At 41.5% G+C, this 24,353-nt stretch overlaps 2 protein-coding genes and 1 long non-coding RNA gene across 4 annotated transcripts; 2 read left to right on the top strand and 1 right to left on the bottom strand.

Moving 5' to 3' along the window:
• The first annotated feature begins 390 nt into the window (after positions 1-390).
• LOC136427907 (protein FAM81A-like) lies at positions 391-9,104 on the top strand. 2 transcript variants are annotated; one of them, XM_066417132.1, is made up of 8 exons: positions 421-518; positions 1,307-1,355; positions 3,372-3,543; positions 5,311-5,484; positions 6,761-6,879; positions 7,421-7,550; positions 8,084-8,326; positions 8,640-9,104. In XM_066417132.1, the coding sequence occupies exons 3-8, from the start codon at positions 3,406-3,408 to the stop codon at positions 8,958-8,960; spliced, it is 1,125 nt and encodes a 374-aa protein (XP_066273229.1). In that variant the 5' UTR covers positions 421-518; positions 1,307-1,355; positions 3,372-3,405; the 3' UTR covers positions 8,961-9,104. The 2 variants fall into 2 exon arrangements, with proteins under 2 accessions (XP_066273228.1, XP_066273229.1); XM_066417131.1 differs by lacking the exon at positions 1,307-1,355 and having other exon boundaries at positions 391-518.
• A 1,228-nt stretch (positions 9,105-10,332) lies between these two features.
• LOC136427906 (GPI ethanolamine phosphate transferase 3-like) lies at positions 10,333-19,236 on the bottom strand. The gene is made up of 8 exons (XM_066417130.1): positions 18,674-19,236; positions 18,174-18,278; positions 17,248-17,456; positions 16,477-16,639; positions 14,355-16,170; positions 13,579-13,782; positions 12,864-13,063; positions 10,333-12,373 (listed from the first exon to the last, which is right to left on the bottom strand). The coding sequence occupies exons 1-8, from the start codon at positions 19,142-19,144 to the stop codon at positions 12,170-12,172; spliced, it is 3,372 nt and encodes a 1,123-aa protein (XP_066273227.1). The 5' UTR covers positions 19,145-19,236; the 3' UTR covers positions 10,333-12,169.
• Positions 19,237-19,650: 414 nt separating this feature from the next.
• On the top strand, positions 19,651-23,197 carry LOC136427909 (uncharacterized). The gene is made up of 3 exons (XR_010754535.1): positions 19,651-19,930; positions 20,534-20,589; positions 21,539-23,197. It is a non-coding gene; the product is annotated as an uncharacterized lncRNA (long non-coding RNA).
• Positions 23,198-24,353: the final 1,156 nt, after the last annotated feature.

Here is a 24,353-nt window from a genome sequence, read left to right as displayed (position 1 = left end):
GCTATTAGTAGTGAGAGGAAAAGAGAAGTCAAGCACAATCTTAATACATCGATGCATCATACATTAAGTCTTGGGTTTCCGAACCTTGATCTTGCTGCATTTGATCAAGAAGAAGAAGAACTTTATTGCGCAACATTTGTAACGGGTACAATGTATGGCAATTTGGAGATACATAACAATCGACTATTTCTAATATTTAACAATTTCAAAGAACTTAACTATAACGTTAACATGAATAACAATCGATCTAATAATGTGCATTCTAATGGCTAAAACAGTATACAATGTAATGACGACGATGATAGTATTCTGTGTCAGGAATGTAAAACAATGTCTCGTTTTTGCATAGCACAGCGTGATAGCTCAACAGCGCCACCTCGCGGCCGACTGGTGCACTGCAGAGTCCTCAGTTACTACGGCAGCGTGACGTAAAACTTCAACATGGCGGACTGAGGCAAACTTTCCCCAGTTCGACTCGCGTCTTCTGGTAGTATTCCTGCCCGTACGACAAATCTTTGGTGGGTATGCACTTCTGTACTTCACACTGTTGTATTGTAGAAACATATACACTCACCAGATTGTACAGATGATAGATATAATGAGAGATTCAAGTCAAAGTTGTGGGGTGGCGACTGGTTGGGAATGTTGAAGTGGAAGATTTGGTTTCCACTCCAGTTCTCAAGCTCCGGGCTGCGTACAGAATGGTTTAGACTGTTGGTACCAGGTGTTACTAACGTCACAAGTACCGACTGAGTACAACTAGAACGTTACAGTCTGGTGAACACTCAAACGATATAATTTATAGCATAGATACGTGTTGTTGTATTTTGTGCTTAAATTTTAAAGCTTAGACGTGCAGACATTGGCAAGAAGAGAATCAAGGACATATATTTGGTAACCTCCTTGCTCAGATCAAGGTATGTTCGTATCTATAGGGATTCACGCTTAACTGACTTTCACTTGGGTGACGTATGGAGCATGATTATGTTATGTTAATCATACAAACACACAAGTTATTCAAAACAATGTGAATTAATAAAAGTAGAATGTGATTATGAATATTGGGACTTTGATTTCGTTGGTAAAGTAACACCAGCATATGATATGATAGCTAAGTTGTAGTCAGAGCCAGTTGCTAGAACTTTAACTTAAGGGGCCTTTAAGCTTTGTAATGGATGCATGAGACGTGAAGAGTTATTTTAGTGTAAACATTGCTCGAGAAACTCTTAAAGCGTTAAGATCAAGCCAGCTCTACTTTGTAAAGCCCCTTAACTAAAGATAAATCTTTTCCACAACAAAATTCCAGCTACGCCCTGGTAGTTTCTCAAGGTCCCGGCTTACCTCAGACTATACAGGTGTGTACTAATGTTACCTGTCTATTGTTAATACTTATCTCACCTGGCCTGACTGGTCAGAGGCTATTGTGTCAGACTGTAGCAGTTTTGATAATGAATAACACTTGTATGATTGATCAAAACCGTAACCATATTTTTCATTAACGACTAAACACAAAAGCTTTCATTGACACTTTTGAAAATTTGACAGAATTCTTCCAATTGTAGTTTGTACCACAGATAGTATTTATTTGCAATGTTGTTATGGCATTATTGAAAAGGTGTATATGTACGAAAACTTATCATAACATACCCTTCAATTATTTATGTAGCAATTTTCAATTCCTTAGCCAGGCACTATTTCTTACCTCAAAATTTTGACACGTGAATGCAAGGACATATAGCAGTATACCATTATAACAGGTTTGAGAATTAAAAGTTGATAAGAGATCTCTACAAATGACATCTGAATCTGTTATATCCCAACAGTGCAATACTCATGTTCTGCTTCATTAAGCCTTTACTTAAGCCTGGCCCTGCTGTATTTACTCAAGGTGCCAGTTGCTATTTGCACTGCTAATACACAAGCTATTCACAGTCATTTGGCCGGGCTTTTCCAAACAACATAGCGTCCGTTATCCAGTTATCTTTCTGGCATTCTTTAGACACCATCCACATGTTGTTTTTAACCACTGTATTGTAAGTTAGTCCCCAGGGAGGACGTAGTACAAGACTTATGAATATTTAATGCTGTGGGATGTTTTGTATTGTCGTCGTATATGTCACAATGATGTGCGGTGATTGGTTGGCCTATTACTAGTATAAGAGTGCAGTTGACGTGATTGATGTTGGTACCGTTTATTTTGGCGGTCGTTGTCAGGGGAGGGGAAAGTCAAACAATTCGGCATCAAGGTGGGATAGAAGTGATTGTGTCAAGATTTTACTGGTAGTTACAGAGTGTGTGCTAAATAGTATCTTCAAGTTGGCATAAGTACTAAATGTAGCTACTTTTAAATGAATTGTGTAATTGGCAGAAATTTCTTTGACAAAAGGTGATAGATGCCAGGAATCAGACACTTAAGTTCAACATATTTGCCTTTTTTTTAATGGTCAATGGACATTTGAAATATTTTATACTGCCATGTAGATTTGGCAAGTACGTTTATTTTTACTATCATAGAATCGTATCAATTTTTGAATAACAAAAGGATAGTGAAACTTATACATGTTACAAAAAATTGTAATCAAATGCAATTGTTTCTATATCTACTAGTACAGATTTGAATTGTATGCAAAAAGATATCAATTGATTGATTGTTATTCAATTGATTCAAATGCCTATTTGTAGGTATCAGATTGCAGTGGTTGTCATTTAAGGTATGGTGTTTACTACAATAGTTACTAATTGCATGTTAAGCTTGTCCACAACTGAACTTTAACCTGGGCTGGATCTGTGAAAAATGATGTTGCTGGGTTAGTTTGGGGAGGGGAGCAGAAAATGTAATGTAGGTCTTTTTGTTTTGCCAGCTTATGTTTTTATAGATATACATGTGAACAAAACTTAAAAGATTACGTAGAATATATCATAGATCTTAGTAACTTGAATTACTAGTAGAAGTCTGAGAAAAAAGAGACTTGATGTCACTCTTGATCCCTGACAGGCCCTAATGTTGTGCCTATGGGAAAGGCGCTTTATAGCTATTTCCTCAATCTACTCATCATCAGGTATAAATGATTATACATCATGTATAACTTTTGGATGGGATGTAAAGCCGGAGGCCCCGTGTTTGAAGAGAGACACACTGGTACATTGTACCTCGAGCATATTAAAGATCCCACTGTACTTATCAAAAAGAGTAAGGGTCCATCCCTGTACCGGTGTGTGTGGATCATACCATACACTCCAGTCTTACACATAGCTTGGACTTATGTCGTACAAAACTGGTGCGTTATGCTAAAGATGGTTTACTGGTTATGCAAAACAAGCTATAATGGAATATATCTATCTATCTAACATAATGTGATCTTGACCCACAGGTTTACTTGTGAGTGACGGATTGAGAGATCGTCCATGGCGAGGGCCTCCCCGTCCCGTCTCCCGGCGCTCCCCTCAGCCGAGGGCGGGGATCGAGGTCTGGTTCCCTTACGCAACCGCAGCCCGCCATCGTTCCACCGGCTGGACGTGCTGGAGGACAGGCTGCTGCACCAGGTGGGAGACTCGAGAGGCTGAACTGTTGGGAAGAAGCTACAGTGAAAAGGCCATGTTGATTTGATTACATGTATATCTATATGGATGACATCCGCGCACGCATCAATTTTCATCCGTTTTCAAAATAAAGTTTTCAGCCATACTGTAAATCATACAAAACAGCTGCAAAATAAGTAGATACATGTTGTAAATGGAAATACTAAAAACGAATACTAAAACGTACAATGCCAAAATTAAGTCTACGAAGAAGATGTGAAAGAACAAATATGAAGAATCTATTATTACCTTCGCCGAGAAGCTTATGTAGAGGGTAGCGTTAATGTGTTTGTGTGTGTGTGTGTTTGTAACCAACGGCATAACTCAAGAAGGCTTGGATGGATTGTTTTGATATTTGGTAGGTGGGTAGGTCTTGATGAGACATGGAAATGATTAGATTTTGGGTGCCCTAGCGGCCTGTAACGGTACTGCAGCGGATCTTCCTGTTTCGATATCTCGTGTTCTGGACATGCTATGGTCCTGATTTTTGAGTGGTAGATAGGTCTTTGGACAGAGAGTAAGTGGTATAGGTTTTGGCCCCCTAGCAGCTTTTTTGGAACTGCAGGAGCAGGTTTTGCTTCAGATTTTGAAAGGGAATAACTCCAGAAGGGCTTGATGGCTGGTCATGATTTTTGGTAAGTAGAAAACTTGAGTGATGATGTACATGATTAGATACTTATTATGCAAATCAGCATGTAATTTGCATAATTAATGAGGAAAGTTTATACAGCCGCCAAATTCCATGATAGGACAATGATAAACATGTGACATAAACATGTGACATATGTAACTGAGGAAGAGAGAAATGTTAATAGATATCAACTATGCAAATGAGGACCTCATTTGCATAATAAATGAGAAAATACTATAACTCAAGATGGGCTTGATGGATGTTCATGATTTTTGGTATGTAGATAGCTTAGGTGATACTTTGTATGATTGGATGATAATCATGCAAATCAGATTCTAATTTGCATGATTAATGAGACAATTTAATGCTGTGTTCCATGATATGACTATTCAAATATGTGACATTTGTAACTGAGGAAGAGAGGCTAGGAAGGTTGATAGATAGAAAATATGCAATTGCAGGCCTAATTTGCATAATTAATGAGAAACTACTAGAATTCCATACAGGTAAATGATGGCAATTTCATACTTCTGGTATTTGGAAGTTATGTGAATGTTAACATGATCGTTGAATCAAATTATGCTAATAAGGACCTCAATTGCAAAATTGATTACATCTGTTTGCATAACCTTTTACAGCTCATACTTTGGACAACTTCTGTTATTTGAGTGAAGACGATCAACTGGTATGATTTGTACATTGTAATTGATGAAAAACACTCCTAATACATCAGCCATATAGGTTAAAATCATTTGGTGAAGGTATGAGGTCGTGGAACTCTAGTTCCGTATACCATACTGTGTGTTTAGTTTTGTTCATCCTTCCTGACCACATAGATGTCATAATGAAGGCAACTTTTTCATTTCTGCCAAACTTTTTTTTTATTCGCACGCTTGCATCCCCAGAGATGGGGTCCCCAGAGGATGTCAAAGGTACGAACGAACACTGTACTGTACATTACTGAAAGAATTGCCCTTGAGGTGTGTATCTGTATGTGTGTATATTTGTGTGCAAGTATGTATGTGTGTGTGCGTAAAACTATGTACTAGTATGTGTACTTGTGTATATATAAACTGGTGCTTTCTGTTGGCATTCTACAGGAGAAGACGACCCAGTCCCTGGTAGACCGAGCCTTCCGCATTAAGGAGGACCTGATTGACAGTCTGAGCTTCACCAAGGGAACCCTGCAGGGGGAGCAGACAGCCAGGCAGCTACTGGAGGACCACATCAGGACTATAACTGTGGTGGTCAAGAGACTCAGCAGGGAGATAGAGGTAAGGAAACTGCACATGTTTACTGTACAGTACTAGTTACTGACCATACATACCAAGACTACGTGTACCTGCTTAGCTTGTTACTGACCACATCAGGACTATATAACTCTGGTGATGAAGTGACTCAGCAGGGAGATAGAGGTAGGGAAACTACACATGCGTACTGTACAGTTACTGACCATGATACATACCCAGACTACGTGTACCTGCTTATTAGCTTGTTACTGACCACATCAGGACTATTACTGTGGTGGTCAAGAGACTCAGCAGGGAGATAGAGGTAAGGAAACTGCAAATGTTTACTGTACAGTACTAGTTACTGACCATACATACATGTACCAAGACTACGTGTACCTGCTTAGCTTGTTACTGACAACATCAGGACTATTACTGTGGTGGTGAAGAGACTCAGCAGGGAGATAGAGGTAAGGAAACTACACGATTGTGAGTTACTGACCATACATACCGAGACTACATGTACCTGCTTAGCTTGTTACTGACCACATCAGGACTACAAATGTATTACTGTAGTGGTCAAGAGACTCAGCAGGGAGATAGAGGTAGGACAACTACACATGTCTGCTTACTGTACAGTTTGTCATTGACCACATGTATGAATAGGTTTATCAACATACAGCCCAAGGGATGAATAATATTGAACAGCTTTGCTAATAACTAATATATAAAGATTTTTTATTGTACAGCTTTGAGTTACAAATGCACACCATATATAGTCAACATTTCTTCCATTTAGAACCAGGCTACTAGTATTCAAACTGACTTTTTACATCATCTTGTTAGAAATAGACTCAGCAGGGCTCGAAATTCATCTTTGGGAATAGGTGCACTGGTGCACCCAACTCAAAAAATTGGGTGCACAGAAAGAATTTTGGTTGCACCAGATAAAATAAAGTTGAATGTTCTTCAGAACATAATTACAAAGTTTAACGCTGCTGCCTTTCTTAAGAACTTCAATCTGTAATTCTATAACTTCAAAATTTCTAACAAATAATACATAAAATAAAGTACAGCAAAAAGTTATCATGCTGTTTTTTATACTTACACTTTATTCTGTATACTAGTGTACAATTATAGTACCTTAACCCTATAGGCTACAAAAATATATAGGTGCACCAGTGCACCCAGAGTCAAAAATTAGGTGCACAGCTCCAATTTTGGGTGCACTGGGTGCACATGCACCCACTATTTCGAGCCCTGGACTGGGATCTTTAGTGTTATAATTATTGTCTAATCTAGAGGCTTGTCTGCACATCAGGTGTTGGAGGACCAGATAAAGGCGAAAGAGTCGGAGATCCAAGGAACCAACATCACGGCTAAGAACCTGGAGTTCCAGCATGTGGCAGGGGTCGGCGACCTCAGGGGTAGGGTCGCAAGGTCAGTGACATCATCTTTCTGTCCTAGTCATGTTCAAAGATTTGGACTTGCCTGAAAGTATCATAGAATGGAACATGCCTTTGGCAGATATGGTACAGGCCATCTCATTAGATAGCTTGAAACAAAGCTAAGAGGAAAGATATGAACAGCTATTGTTCTGTGTAATACAGCCAGCTTGCTTCTGTTTACTGTCTTCCTGTGAAATAAGAGTGTTAAGCTAAATGGTGTATATGCTAATTGATTGATACACTCTCATCTATCCCGTAGTCTAAATATTTGACTGTTGGGGCACCACAGAAGATCTGGCAACCAGTTTTATCCACCATTCTGGGTTTTCTGTTTTTCTTTAAGTGTTACACTTAATGTCATACCTGTGCATTCTCTGATATCATCCTCCAATCCTTTCTGTTGCTTATCCCTCTTTCTTCCTCCCTGGACAGTTTCTTTCATTGAATAGTTTTGGCCAATTCGATGACCGTGACACGTGTATCACTCATACAGATACATATAAGAGATACAGATTTTCACCTTAACACTGTAGATGCGATGCCTCCATTGCCCGACTTGCAGCAGACCTGCGTACAGTGTCGGAGTCTCTCCAGGCCGTGCACAGGGAACAGTCCAACAGCAGTGCCATCCTGAGGAACAAACTGGACAGGCTGGAACAGTCGGTAAGGACGATATCTCTGTCATTCCTTTCTTGATCTGTCCATTCTGTGTCAGGCAGGGTTTCATGTTTGGGTTTGAGTTCAGTGTGTGAGACTCTCTCCAGGCCACGTCCATCTAATAATGCCATGCTAAGGAACAAGTTGGTAGAAAGACAGACAAGGCTATTTTCAGGACCCGTCCCCGGACGGAAACTTGATTTGCTATCCAACCAAAATTGACAACATGGGCTCCCAAACAATGATTGGGACGGAAAAGAGTTTAAAGCTAGAAATAGCCCTAAAGACACTGTCAGTTCTTGTACTGGTTTCAACTTACACCCCTATGTTTCAACATCCATATACATGTATGACACCTGCTAACCCTAACGCTAATATACATTGCAGGGATGTCAGAATGTAAGAGGTGTCCGAACATAGGGGTGTTAGAACGTAGGACTACCCCCTTTATGCAAGTTCCAGCTTGCAGCTTAGAGAGGGGGTCTTAATAGAAATGCAGCAATGCTTGAATCATTCACCTTGTGACTCTGTCATCCCAGACCAGTGAGTTGAACAGCAGTCTGGGTAAGACCACGACAGAGCAGAGCTCCAAACTGAAGGAAGTGGAGGGACAGAACAGCAGCCAGCTCGCCCTGCTGGACTCCAAAACCCGCGGACTTGTCGAGGACATCCGCGCCTCCATCGCTTCGAACCACCGGTATGCGGAGGGAGAGAGGGAACGGCTGGAACAACAGCTGCTGAACCGGATTGAACTGTCGCACCACACGAGGGACCTCAGACAGGTGAGTTTGCCATTTCTTTTTGTCACAGCACTCGTCGCTACGTACTAAAGTATAGTAGGAGCATCCTCACTAGATAGCTTTACAAATCACTTGCAGTTAGATGTGCAAAGGTTAGATGTGACGTTAGATGTACAGTTTGGAATTTACAAGATTCTTTTTATTAACCTTTAGCACAGTGACGTAGCCGCTTGGCACCCAATTCTCTTTTGCCTTCAGGGATAGGCAGCAGGGAGAAGGTTAATGAAATATAACCAGCCACTGCCATGTGATTGAAAATCTGAAGGCCAAAAAATCTTTATAAATCTTTTTCCAGGCACAGTTTGAAAAGAGAGTAGAGGACAAAATCGACAAGTTGGCCACGCGGCTAAAGAAGCTTGAAGAGGAGGTCTTACGCCAAGCCGAGCGCGCCAAGGCCGACACCTTTGCCCAGACCACCAAGACGCGCATGGAGCGTATTGAGAGGTTACAGAAGGAGGAGGTTGAGAAGCTTCGTGCCGAGCTGCACCACGGGTTTAAGGACGTGCACCACAGTATGAGCTCCATGAGGTCTGTGATGGACGGAAAGAGAGAACTGTTGAAGGAGGAGTTGCAAAAGGAACTCGGCCAGGTCAGAAAGATGGTGGTACTCATCTAACAAAAGGACAAAGGATCCTAGGATCTATTACTAGTACCTTTGTTTGTTCAGACCCTTGTAGTGCCTAAGTTTTCTTGCTGTTTCAACAGCCTGATATTGTTACAGGGAGGGGTTGCTAGCCCTTCCCCTTTAGTGTGCTTGAGGCATTAGTCCTCAAATGGGACCCCCAATTTACTTCCCTTCCGAAAGCCCCAACCAAAATGTGCTGACCCTGGGACTTGAACCGGGGTCTCCCAGTTACCAACTATACATTCTACTAGCTCAACTGTGAGGCTGCTACCAGTTGAGCCACAGGGACATCCCTTGATCTATTGCCTTAGGATATTATATTCCTTTCTCTAGTGGTCATTTCATACATGGAATGAGACTTCTCTAACTTTCGTGTAAGGCATTGTCATGTAAGAAGCCCTACGTTATTGGATGTACAGAGATGTACAGTAAGATTTTAAATGTGATATTTCTGACGTGATTGTATGGCAAGAGAGATATTTGACTGTATATTTCCATATCAAGAATGACCACTATTGCATACATGTACATATTACATGTGTTAATCTTCAGTCCTGATATACCGATATATAAATGTTCTTCCATGCATCAAATTTGCATTTCTATGAGACAGCTATTGTATAGAAAGAAGAAAGTACAATGTCATGGTTAAAGTATCAGTTTTGTATGTAAAACAGTTTGTGTATGACTGTTAGGTGCATAATTGTGCATGAATCATCATATTTCATTAAGTCAATGAAACTATGTATGAATCTATTTTTGTGATATTATGTCATGTATACCTGTGTAATTTGTCTCAACAAATATACAAAAAAATTATTTTACATGTTGATGAAAATGTGCCTTCAATGTTAATGTTGTGAACCTGTATGCTGTTAGTGTACTACATAGTATATATTATCAAGAGTTAAGGACTAGATGTTGTACATATATCTTTCTGTTAAATAGAATTGTGTAATAATTGATAAAATTTGTATATTCAGTCTTTTCCTGTTGATTTTATTTTTGATAATTCTTGAAAGTTTTGACCAGCCTGAGCTTGGTGGCTAAAATAGTACTCATATTCATAATACTCTACTTTTTTAATGTAGATGTTTTTGTTCACTGTAATGGCAAGATGTAAAACTTATTCTATGCAATTGCACTATTTTTTTATGCTTAGTATCTCAGTGAACCGGCATTTGCTGCTTTCTCATAGACTTAAGTGGTACATTTTTGTATCTCACTGGATGCCGCAACCGGTTTGCGCCCACTATAAGAATACATGGCGCAATTTGGCACAGTCCTGTGAGATACCCATTTTAGAAAGTTTCTTTTACATAACAATATTCTATCCTATAAAAGAAATAAACACTTTTATAACTTCTTAAAACATGTGCTTTTATTTCTGATTACACATGTGATTTCTGCATTACTACATTTCCTTTTTGTACACATAGTTCATTCTGTAGAAATCTCTCAATACATCTATGTGTAAACAACACATTTTCCTTCAATACTGCTACAGAAACATTAAGAAAACATCAACATCCGAACATTCTTTCAATATATACACTTACTTTCGTCATTGAAGCATTAGATTTTGTAGAATTCAGACATGGACTGTTAACCACAGTGAGAGAAGCCTGTATTGGCCAATATGTACAGTAGTAGAACATTCAGTTCAATCGCAAAATTATATTCTAAATGTGAAACACAATAGCAAGCTTGCTCTTGTGTGTTACGTCTTGTAATTGTGTTTGTGCAATGCAACTAATGCAAGTACATGCACTAAAAGGAAGAGCGTTTGCCATACATTTTTACCAGGCTAAAATACTACACTTATCTATGTACAACTTACATGTACAAGGAGAAACAACATTTTCAACCTGTGTGCTTAACACAATTATGTTTCAAGTCTCTGCTACCCCCTGTGGATTCTCTCAATGCTGTTCAGTGGTCAGATTTTTCTACAGATCAGTACCAAAAGTAGTCAACACATCTTAAACAATTCTTTATTCTTGGTTACCAATGGTCAACAAATATTTTTATATTCACACTCGCCCAAATAAAGCCATGGCACATGTGATACCCTCCTATCTAAGACCACATTTGCGCTAATACATCATGTGTACAAACAGCAGTTAATGTAATAATGTGCATGGCAATATACAGAACATGTACATATACGTGTATTACACAAGGACGATGCAGATATAATTCCTGTGTAAAACAAAATTCTGACCCTTCACACTACAATGCCTGACCTATGATATCAGAAAAAAAAATTAATGTGTTGGGGGCCCTATTTCCAATAATTTCCAATATTTACACATCATATTTCATTTGAAACAAAAAGTATCATATTACTTGGTCATATCCATCTAACATTTAACATTGCATCAATTTTCCTCAAACATTAGGTATCATTTCTGAACTGTATTTTCAATCCTCACAGTCCATATTAATTAGCCATTCAACCAATGATAACACAGCAATTAGCGATTTGACCAATGAGAGACTGCATGTCAAATATTTGCATTTTTACGTTTTTATTTTGCATTTCTTTATTCTACACTCTCGCTTAAAATTCAAGTGAGGGAGTAACTCAGTAAATAGTATGCCACTCAGCTGCAGGCTAGGCTTGACTAGGTTAGCCTGAAGAAAATTGACTAGATTTAAAACAACCCCTACCTGTTTCTTTTAAAACTGCAGCTCCTGTCAAACTGTATACATGAAATGTGTATGAAAGTGAATATGCTGCCATTGCAAATGTTTGTCCTCTCCAAGTGCACTCTATAGTTTTATCTACAAACCCTGTGACCACCTCTGCATGAAGACCACCAGGCCATTGTGAATACCATTTGGTGGATTTTTTCCCCTTACTTTCATAGTAATCCAACCATTACTGGTAATAATCCTACCTATATATACTGGCCACCTGTTTTTGTGACAATTTTTTCAAGTCAATGGAGCAGTAACTTCAGACAGGTTCGACTGTATTATTTTGAGTTGGAATTTTTTCTCCCTTCTTTTGTATAGTGTATCTGGAAACAGCATTGTAAGTTTACTAGTAGTGTTACTCCGAACTATACTGTGTTACTAGTGGACTAGCCTCCTACTGTAGTGCAAGCCCATCTGTGTGGACCAAGGGCTATATAGAGACAAGCAGAGATTGGCCTATACAAAAAAAAGTGTGGGATGGATGTAAACTTTTGACGTTACTGTGTCTTGCAGTAGTCCCTCAGTTTGCCCACCCAGCTGGCCAGGGTGTGGTCCACTCGTAGCAGTAGTAGGTAGGACAGGAGCATCGCTATGCAGACCACCAGGAATGACACGCCCTCGAAAACGTACCTCGGAGCAAAGATGTTCCACACCATGAGGTGGTTGCGCAGGTGACCCGCTGACACCATGGTGCCTCCCAGCTGTCAGGGTGGACACAAATACAGTTGAAACATGTTCATTGCATGACAAATTTGTCAGTGGATTTTATGCAGTAACCAGCTTTAGTCAAGTAACCCTACAGACAACTTCGTAGGATTTTATTCACAGTAATACACACAAGTATTTAAAACATCTAAGGCAGTTGAATACATAGTAAAGCTAAAACCACAGGCAATAGTCAATGAAACCTTTACTTAGTCATGCATCAGCAGTTGATGCTCACAAATGATTGGTTGGTTGATTGATTGATTGATTGATTGATTGATTGATTGATTGATTGATTGATTGATTGATTAACCACACATTTCTGACTGAAATGTACATGGTCATCTGACTTCAAAACGAAATAAAAGCTGGCCTTACGACGAACCTCGTTCCTTATTCTATGAACATGGATAGATAACTCTACCTGTACAAAGAACAACACAACACAATACCATAGAACTGTAGTTGTCGGGATGCAGCACTTACCTTGATGATGTTGAAGATGAGGAACATGCTGTAGAGACGGAGGCTGTTCAGGCGGTACTCCACCGGGTGCTCGTGCAGCACAAACTCTCCCTTCTGCAGCTCGTCCAGAACCTCCTGGTTGCCAGGGTGACCGGCTGCCAGCTTCTTGTCCATCCACTTCCCTCGGCAGAATGGCCACACCAGCAGCAGGGGGAGCGACACTGAGACAGGTCAGATGGAACAAAAGTTAACGAGAACAAAAAAGAGAAAAGAAAAACTACCCGGTCTTACATACCTACATGTGTTAGGCAACACCAATTTAATTTCTTGGTTAACAGATTTTTATTTAAAGAAAACAAACATTTTAGAAAAAAAAAATCATGAAAACAGAAGGCTGGCCAAAATTAAATTGGTGTGGCCTTATCAAGAAGTTAGGAGTCATGTACATGTAGGACTTATTCAATTGTCTGTCCAGCAGAATCTACTATTTGAATACATGTACATGACAACCTGGCTTCTTTACTTCTAAACTTCTATCAAAACATGTGGTGAGACGGTGGGTTGTTTATGGTGTGGGCCTTCTTAAATACAGAACCAAAGTTCCCTTCATCAAATTCAATACACTGCAACTCTTACACCAGTAGCATGAACATCAGCATTTAGAGGCATGCTGAGCTGGGTTTGAATACCCAGAGGTAGAATTCATAACTACAAGACCACAGCATGTTTAACTTACTTGTAAATAACACCTGGGAGGCAAACGTGTTCAACCCAATCAGCATAGCCGGAATAAGGTTGTTGTCAAAGTCTCCATAGAAGCCGGTGAATGCTGACTCGAAGCGGATGGTCGGTATGGCTGCCTGGTGGCCGGTGTAGAAGAAGTACTGACTTGTCATCAGACCCCACCCAACCACCACGGGCCACGGCACCTGGGACAGCACTGCAACAGTAACAGTCGTAATTATATTTCAGTCATTAGAACCAGAGGTTTTGATATTTGGAGTTTCTTTTAACACAACCAGGTAATCTCACCTGCTGACATTTCGGTGTCTGTCAGACACCTTCTTCAGAGCTTCTGGTTGTGTTAAAAGAAACTCCAGATATCCTATGTTCTACCAACCTGATGAAATTATTTTCGGAAGTCAGAGGTTTTGATATTTTGGTATTTGTTTGTTCATGAAATAGACAATTCAAAAAGCCATAAACAAATTTTTCTGATACCTGTCAATACGTAGGTTGGCCTAATATTGCAACAGTAAGGTTTGACTTGCTGTCATTTTACTGTAGTCTGTAGCTTTTATTAGCATTGGTTATATTGTAAGTACTGTTATTCTTGAAATTTTTCTGGTGATTTTACATTCATGGTTTTCAGTGACCTCTGCACCACAAACTCAAATCTGTTAACACTCTATTTCCTTCATACCACAAAATCTTATCATTGTGAACTTAAAGTCATTTACAGTACATAAACCTATATCTTTAAACAATTTCACATAGGTTCTACCATCCTACCTGTTGTTGACCCTTCCTGGCTGAGGCCCTCCTTCCTGGCCTGGGTTCTCTTCACAGCAGCGTGGAACTCCAGGTACAGGCCCATCTGCACCAGTAACAGCAGCACAGCTGGGGCTAGGCCGTCCCCTAACAGCAGGGCCAGCAGCTGGCTACATGTCACCGTCATCACAAGGGACGCTGCAGAGTACACCGTAGCGAGTCCGTACACCGCAGGGATACGCTTTGTGTCTGCATCCCACTCATCCTTTGCCGATGTCCCACTCCCGTTTTTCGGTGGGAGGGTTCCCCTGCTCTTGACCTGGTTGTAGAGCTTGGACAGTTGCCTGTCTCTGCCTCCGTTCTGGAAGGTTCTGTCCGGCCCGTAGTAGTTCCTGTCGATCTGCAGGAGGAGGCAGAGCGGTTTCCAGACGATGGAGACAAAGGAGCTGAAGATGATGACGTACACGACTCTGGGGAGGATGACCTGTTCCCAGGCGGGGAGGTTGTCCAACACGCGCTGCGGCAGGGCCTGCATGGCCCAGTACAGGGATGTGCACACCGCCGCCACGGGGAGCGCATATTTCACATTCAGTACAGTCGGCGTCACGCTGTCCATGTTTCCGTTCTTGCTCATGAACAGGCGCAGGCTCACAGGAATGAGCGCCATGCATGCGGCTGCGAAGAAGTAGCGGGCGTTCTTGTGCCCCCCTTCGACCGTGGACAGCGACTTCAGGAAATGCGGGGTCTCGCACCACCACTGCTCTTCCCGACAGGCACGGAAGAACATGGACAACCTGACACAGATGCTGAACACCACCACGACGAAGAGCAGCAGGAGACTCGGTCGTGTGATGTATCTCCCGATGTCAAAATTCTTCTCCGCCCGAGCTCTCTTCTGTGTCTGCTCCTTACTGGGCGCACTCTGTCTGTTGAAGTTTGCAGCCAGGAGAAGACTCCACACGAGAGACTGCAGGAGAAACGCTGTGATGGCATCCTCGTTGATCAGGAAACTGTTGGCTCCCAGGCCACAGGCGTTCCACCCGACCAGCATAGTAGCCACCATCCAGTCAACAGGCTGTTTTTTCAGTGTTCTCCACAGCTCTAAGACTTTGTATGTTTGTTTTGAGGACTTGTTGGACCATGCTGAGGTCGTGTACCCTATGAAGGAACCCAGGCATGGCAACATGAAAGGGGCCAGCGACGATGTTGTTAGAGTTCCGTTGGTGCAAATCTCAGAGACAATCCCCAAGATGAACCCCAGCCCCACACCAACTGCTATTCCCGACAGCTGCTTTTCCAGATTATATACAACTCTCCTGTCGTGTGACTGCATAGTTATACAAACACTTGCTATACATGCTAAGCACAAAACTGATATACCGCACACCATCGAAACCATGTCGAATTTGGCCCAGACCTTACGACACATCTCCTTAACTTCTGATATGTACTTGATGTATCCTTCCTTTGCTCTCTTCAAAGCTGCAAAAGTATCGTCTATGGATGTTTCCCCATCTATCGCTGTCTGATACGCGTTGTCAACTTCTGCAAGCTGTTTTTGTAACTTACTAACCACATCCTTGGGTAGATCTTCACCCAGTCTTGCATACACGTCCAGATATTTTTTGATCTGGTACGCGTTTATTCTCAAGGCTTCCACTCCGGTGATGTTTTTTGCCCAGTCTGTGTAGCCCGGTGGGTTGTTTGTTTGGTTTTTGGTAGAGAAGGTGAGGAAGAGTTCAGGAATGACCATGCCCAGGTTGGAGAAGGGGATGGGGAGGCCCAGGAGGAGGGACAAGGTTGGCACAAAGTCAATCTGTGATACAGCTTGGCCCTCCTAGAGTCAAAGGAAAACGTCTTTAATCAAAGCGTATGGCAAATCGTCAATGGAAGGAATGCGTTGTCTGCCTACTGTACATACCTACACATGTTTGAAAAGTTTTTACTCACTTTCACAAGTAATGGAATTAGGGAACTTGACTATATTATATTTATACCATTATACCTTTAATCTTTGGTGATGACATATGTACATTTTGAGTAAGATAAGAAAACTGCTACATGTACAATGTAGAATATGTTGTTCTGACATACATGTAACATACAAGGTAAGACCATAGGGATAAAAACACAAAAGGCATACCTGCTGCTGCAGTGCCCCCTGGAGGAGTTTGGCGGGACTGTAGATGAAGAGAGCCGCCCCCACCTCGTCTGAGCTGTCTCCGCCGTGGTCTCCCGTCCTGGTCATGCCGTGGTCACCCATCACAAACAGCATGGTGTCATCTGTCAGTTTGGACACTACGGACCTGAGCGAGGGAAGCAAGCAGTGATGTTTTCGTAAGTTACTGGAAAACTAAAAAGGTTTTATGTTTGCAGTTTTTATGGCGACCTCTTGAAAACAGTCGCTTGTTACATGTATGTCTGCCGCTTGCCTACCCCCTTGTTTCGACAAAGAACTAAAAACCACCGCATACACTCGATTTTCTCTCTAATGCGGAATCGAATCCCTACAAACAAGTTCCCTTTTATAATCAGCAATCTGATAGTGAGGAAATATCATAAAAACCCATCCAAGTTTTACTAGTACCTACACAAACACTACACTACTCTCTCTGATGCAGAAATAGCTTGTCATGTTTTTTTTGCATTTCTGCTGATGTGAATGCATGCAAGAATGAATAGATTTTGAAAAGGGATAAAATAAAACACAACCAAGGAGGTTAACTATTTTCAATTTCATTTCTTATTTTCTAGACAAGCATTGTAGAGTGAAACTTACTTCATAAAACAAAGTAATATTCATATATTTCAATTAATTTCCTTGACACAACATCTCTGTATCAGTTATTTTGCTGTGTTCCACAGGTATTGTGTTGTTGCAATCCAAATGAAGTCAAGTAATATTTTTCCTTACCTGATGACACCATCCATCTGTGTGAGTTTCTCCCCCATGGTTGGATGGTACGGCCCAAACCTGTGACCCACATGGTCCACCCCCAGGAAGTGACCAATCAGGACGTCCCACTCCCCCTCCTCCTTCTCCATCTCAGGTACCAGGTGTTCCAGGACTCCGTTGTCCACAGTGTGAAGGTCCTTCACATTAAAGGAGGGGAAGGCATACACCTGTGCAAGATGGACAAAATCACTAACAAGCTCATTTTTTCAACAAACATCAGGAATTTTTCTGGGACAAAATTGCACGGGTGAGCATAAGGGTTTATAGCAGCACAACCAAGTGGGGGTGGTGGTGGTGTGGAGTTTTAGAGAATTTTATGCTAAAATTGAGTCATGCTAAGGCTTCCTAAGGGGCAAAATTACTGTCAGACAGGTCACAGTGGAAGATTGTGCCAAATGTGACCTAGCAGCATCCCTGGTCAATCAGAATTCTATGCTCATCAGAGCATCCCCAGGGTACGGGGATACAATGTCAGGACAGGTGCAGTGGGCACAGTCCCATAGTTCCCCTAGCCCTCTTGGGTGCTAACAAACACAGGGATCTACTGTAGATGATTGTCACAGTGGCGCATTGTTAGGCAAGAAACAGGTGGCAGACAAAAGATTGATTTATATGTTAATCAGTAATTTGATTTTCTAATCTAGAAGAACCCCCCACCCACACCCACACACACTCGGAGGTACCCGTAAGGCGTAAAGAATGATCAATGCATCCTCTCTTGACAGCATTGTTATCAACATCAGTCTCCATTTGTTGCTTCGAAATTCTCTCAAAAATGAAATGCGATTTTCAGAGGGTTGGATCTTCAATATTCAACCCTAGCTCACTTGTCCCAAAATCTACAAAATACTTCTGGCTACGTTGATTTTTACATTATGAAATACCTTGTGAAACTGTTTGGGGTACAGGCCGGTCCAGGTATCGTCCCCCATGAACACCACTTTCCTGTCGTGTTGCGCCAGCTGCTGAATGACGTTGTCCTCCGTAACCTGATGAACATGAAAAGAGAACAGCGAGATGAGATCTGTATCTGTATCTAGATACATGTAGCCAGTATAATAATTTGCCGTTCAGTGTAACACACCAGCATCTGTATCTGTATAGCCAGTATATAGCCACCCTACAGTGTAACACACTAGCTTTGCAGGCATTTGCTGCAAAAAACTGGATATAAACACTGAACAACCTGTCTAGCTATTAGGCATTGTTTAAAGCCATCTAATGAGGATGCTCCTATAATTTGTACTTGGTTCCACTCTACAATACAGTGAATACTTCTGGAAACTACCTGACTAGTTCCTCATGACCTCATACTAGTAATGAAAAGCGACATGCATGCCGATTTGAGCTTCTCATGAATAAACAAACAAACAAACAAACAAACCTCGGAGCTGGCGAAGTTGCTGCTGACGTCTATGAAGGTGGGGAGACTGCCGGTGGTCAGGCCCTTCAGCCGCTGCATGGTGGTGGTCGGCGGGTCGGCCAGGAACTTGAATAGCGCGCTGTTCTCGGGACGAGACGTCAGGAGCTCGTAAAGGACAGGTAACTTGTTCTGAAACGGCAGGGCGTCCTCCGGCGTCAGGGAAGCGTTAAACGTCGCGAAGTCGTACCTTAGAGCGTCCACGATTAGGATGATGGCTTTTTTGAACTGACGGTTCGTCCAGCAGCCTTTCTTTTGTGTTTCTCCTCCTTCTTCCCCCGCCCCTCCCCCTTCGATGGGTGATTCCTCGCACGAGCTCTTGATGGGGACTTCCAGGCGGTTTAGGAGAAAACCCTTGGTAAACAGGGTGATCCCTACAACGGAAAGGGCGACCGTCCATAGTAACAGTCCGAATGTTTTCAATCCAAGACCCATCTTGTCCTTAAAACTGTCAAAAAATCGTCCATGATTCTGAATCAGCTCTGGCGAGAAAAATTGTTACGGGCGCAGCTATCTTGGAATCGCATTCTGGGTAAGGGAGAGTCCATTCCCAACATGGGGGTGATGTAATCCAAGTGCCAATTTCAACTTTTCAAATTCCCGGAGGATCCTATTACGGACTTCAACTCAGGATCCTAGCATCTCGAGAGCGCATCAAAGTCAAATGATAGACTTTACGTGAGAACAACAACAGTAATTGACACGTCAAAAGATACGTTAATTGGCGTTATGAATTGAGTTTTTTTGGTCAAATTTATTTATTAAAACCTCCTTGTTTAAACACATTTCATGATCATGACAGGAGCGATAATTTTTTCACAAATTTCTTTGCCATTGAACCAGTGCATTTTCTGTCATGATATATATGATATGTGTGCTCATAATGGTTTCATCCATGACCTACATGTATTTACATAGGTCACCGAATGTTTATCTGGTACGAAACCGGGATTCCCCGAACCAGTATCGTATTTGAAAAAAAAGGAAACACAGACAAAGTTGATCTTTTCTGGTTCTCCTTTCATTTCAATTCATTTTATACGCTATGTGCGTTTCTGTCACGAGAACGGACAACTAGAGACCATATGTTACTTGTTGTGTCTCCGTGTGGACGTAACAGACTAAATTTTGCGACCTTCCCTGCGTACCTGTTCAACGGTTGCATGCTCAGACGTCAGACCGTGCTCAGCGTTTTTCTTGGCAATCAAAACCAGAATGCCGGTAAGCTTCCCTTTTCCATTTTCAACTCATATCAACTGGCATTGATATGTCTTACTGGAACGTTTTCTTCCATTGCCATAAGATTTTGACGTGTTAGTATTATAACGTCTACAGTTTGATCGAGGTTGTATTATCGTCATTGAAATTATGCACACCTAGTTTTGTTTACCTTCACAGAAGTAAACCTATTGTTTAGATCCGTTTCTTGTACTTCCTCTTCTTCTTCCGTTCCAAACAAATAAGGTCAATGCCCTGAACCAGACAGTTGCAACCATGGTTACTGGTAAATAAGGTAGCGGACACCCGGTAATGTTCGTTTACATAATATAGCACTGGCAAGCCAGAGCTAGTCACGACTAGTATATGACTGTGAACGTTCAAGTAAGAATATAAAAAAGAGCAGTTTGCTAGGCTAGACCAGTAATAATGGAAATCATAGTTATATCAATAGATGAATAGATACAAGCTAACAACTTGAGATGCAAAGACGTTGCGTAACATAACACATCGCTGGGTCAAACTTCCCATTTAGCCAAGGACAGTTCCGCTTTCACTTTCTCAGTCATGACGTCATCATGATTGTCACGGAACATATCTTTACAGGCCAGTACTGCGGACGAAGGAGCATATTCCCTCCTGGATATGGGAAGTAAGCAGCAGTAAGTACCGTCTTTATCGGGCTTACGGGTGGGACATTTTTTGGCTTATACTGTTTCAGTGCTTGTATGTCAGTATATATATACCCCCACAGGAGGCCGTGGGTTTATTACGACGCAACATTGACTGCACAGAAATACCATCGCCGGAAGCCACAACTTTGACGCGGGGGACTGCCGGGCACCGGAAGCTTTAACTTAGGGTACCTCTCGGTGTTTTCACGATTAGCCCACGGCACCTATTTGTTACCGGGTCCCGGGTTGATTTTAAGTGAGAATTAAAATCATCTTGGGCCCGGCCATGCCAAAAAATAGCCCGGTAACCGTAGGGTGTCCCATGGGGCCACGTAGGGGTCACGCTCATGCAATTTGAAGTGCCAAAAACAGCCCCTTTTCCCAATTGTGACCGAAGTATAACTGACCATGTCGACAGTCTTTTTTGAGAGAGAAAACACACCTCAAGCATTGTACCACCACCTTAAGGAATGATTACAAAATTGTCCTCTCTACAAAAATTGACTAATCCAAAGTTACCTCATGCAAGAAAATGAATTATTCCAATGTTTGACCACCAGCGCAAGAATGGACCCTTTTAGCAACTTGAAGCTCTAGGTCATTTGGCTTTTATATATACATTTTTGGTGAAAGACGAAAGAAAATCATTAAAATCGGTATACATGCTTACAGCGACACAAGGAGAAATTGCGATTATCATCATTATCTACTCAAATTCCAAGTGGGAAGGGCCCACGCCAATAAAACTTTAAAGTTCGGCTATAGAAGAAAAAAACCGGCTCAATCATTCGGACCATAGGTCTGTGTAGAATCGTTCGTGAGTTTGTTCACCCCAGTTCCATGTGTGTAACGCATCTTGTCTGAGCCACCCTCTTTTACGTAGAATTTATTCTTGATGTTATAAATCATGATTGTTGATTGGTTTATTGTGCTTTAGGTCATACAGGTCGACCGACCACCACCTTCGAGACAACCGTCACGGAAACCCAGGACCACCACACGATTCACGCGATTTCAGAGCAGGCTTTCAATCCGGCTGCAGCAGCATCGGCACGCGGTTTCGGTTAGCTGCCAGCTGGTTAAAACTAGTCAGTGTGAAACTATGGAGTGCATTCTGGCCACACCTTGGCTTTCTGTGGTCATTTTTCTACACAATCCTGCAACTTCACTGCTTGTGGATCACATCAAGCAACATCGGTCATAACGGGACTGCATCTGTTCCTGCAGTACTAGTACCTATCAATGTTTCATTGCCAGAAGTGTACGGTGTAAACATCAATGAATCAACTGTTAATGACACAGCTGATGATACATGGTGGTGGTCTCATTGTCACCAGCCGCACAAGGTACAGAAAGTTCTGGCTTATTCTCTCATCGACTGTGTCTTCAAGCTTATGCCAAGCATACTCATCGTTCGATGGCGCTACCAGGTCAAATTGCACGACCTGTTGAAGAATAAAATCAAACAGACCGTAGCTTATGACAAGCGATGTTTGCTTGCCACATATATAATTCTATGGGCCAGCACTAGCTTGCTCAACTTTAGCCTGAAATGCGTCTCGTGTGAGCAGCTTTTTTCCTTGCGATGGACGATAAGGTACTTCTCCCATCATCGCTACGACGTACCGCCTGTCGTCTGCGCTCTTTTTTCACTGTCATTCTATGCTATAATTCACATTCCATTTTTCCTGTGCTGTTGCTATGTTATCGACATCACCAATGCACTAGTCTCACTGGCCTCCAGGACTAAGGATCTTTCTAATGATATAACACGTAGGGACGATCAGCCAGACTACTTTTTGAATAAAATCTCGGATAGCATCGATGACAAAAGTTGGTCTCGTCATTCAGGAATTGGAGAGGAACTTGAATTTTTTATCAAGCTTACGATGTTTGTGGGGGCGACTGTTGGGTTTTCCTTTTCAAATATATATTTCTCCTCGCAATTGACAACTCTCATGGAATGGGGCCATCACGTAAGTCAGCTTATGTATCTCGCAGCTACGGGGTTGACTCCATTTTTGTACGTTGCAGCAGGACTCAAGACATTGCAAGAAGCACACAAAATCTTTGTATGTGAAGCTAGGCGGGCACAAGTTGGTATATTCCGTAACAGCGGACATAGGGGCGATACTTCAGAAGGGGAAAAGTGGGAGGTAATCATTGACATTATGAAGGAAAGAGTGGACAGCATTGTCAACACAGAAAAAGAGCTTTTCTGGACGGCTTTAGCCACGATGAGCCTGATTTTGTGGCATCTTCTTGGCAACCTGAACAGGTTTGACGATGCGCCAGAAAAGATCATCGAGGATGAACGATTTGCCGTGACTTATTTCATCTGCTTGACGCTCTTCCTCATGGTCATCATAACAATTGGAGTCATTTTTCCATCTAAGATGGTTCCAAAGTGTGTAATGGCTGGTCATGGGCACCCAAATTGGAAGATAATTTTATATTCCTTTCTAGCTGGAACTGTAATCCTCGTCACTGTCTCTTCTCCTTGGTTCGTTCGCTTTTACGGCAAAACGTGTCAGCTGTAATATGACACGTTCGTCTTGCAGGCTACTCCGCCACATTCACCCCCACTAAAGCAAAGTAGCGCCTTTTTGAAACTAAGAAAAATGACATGGAAATCTTGAGCAGTGGTTTCGTATTGGAGTGTCATATTGGTCAGTGCTAGGAATGGTTAACTTTTTTTGCGTCACTGTGACTTTCCGTGAGCTCATAGCGGTTCTCAAATCCCCTTCACACCTTTTGGGATTTGTTTACACGATCATCATGCTTCAACATCAAACTTTCAGGCATAGGTTAGATATTTTCCTTGATATCTCCACTGATCAGCTTCATAACCATTTCTACAGCTTTGTATATTAAGTTCTTGGCCGATCAGCATAAGCGCACGTTTGATAATTTTGATTTGCATGCAGTCAGTAGTATTTCCTGTGTGCACTGAGGCCACCACACGGTATCCAATTTCTTGAGACCATGCATTGTGCATATCAACATGTCTTGTAATAACACAAGTACAAATAATTCATTTACAGTCTATTTCATTAACAAGAGTCCAGGTGCATTGATCATGTAGTCATACACGTAGATTCGATGGCATGCCTCTGTAATTATAACTGTACTTGTATCATTAGTTATACCTTTACGTTTCACAAAGGAAGTTCTATTGTTTTAAATGCTGATCTTAAGTATAGTTATCAGATATGTGTAAACATTTTTTATATAGATAATATTGATCAAATTCATGTGCTCTGCTAACATTAATGGTTACAGGCAGAAAAGGTTTGGCTTGCTGAAGAATATTCAATAGATACAACTTTGAATTTCCTTGTATATTGTTGATGCTTATTTTGTATCCAATGGCAACAAAAGGTTCTAGTACATGTAATACTCATTCAGCCAATGAGCAATGTTGTAACATTCTCTGGGCATGATTGTTTTCATATTGTTGTACATTTATTGCTCAACTGTAAAGCTGGTTCTATTTGTCACAATGCTATTTGTTAGAACATGAATAACAAACTAACCCTGTACATGTAAATGTAAAATGATAAATGTATTTCCGTACAGCGTGCTGGAGATATTATTTGCCTGTTTTTAATGATCCAGGTAAGAGTATAAAGCATGTATTATACAGTGGCTATATTGAACAACCAGATGAAAATCAAAATCAACGATATATATGTGTATAATATATCAACAACATATGCAGGTATGTACAGAGAGAAAGAGAGAGAGAGAGA

Source organism: Branchiostoma lanceolatum, chromosome 2 (genome assembly GCF_035083965.1).
Source record: "Branchiostoma lanceolatum isolate klBraLanc5 chromosome 2, klBraLanc5.hap2, whole genome shotgun sequence".
In the NCBI taxonomy this organism is placed as follows: Eukaryota; Metazoa; Chordata; class Leptocardii; order Amphioxiformes; family Branchiostomatidae; genus Branchiostoma; species Branchiostoma lanceolatum.
Note: the sequence above shows the minus strand (reverse complement) of the source record. Positions and strands in the feature narration are given on the sequence as shown.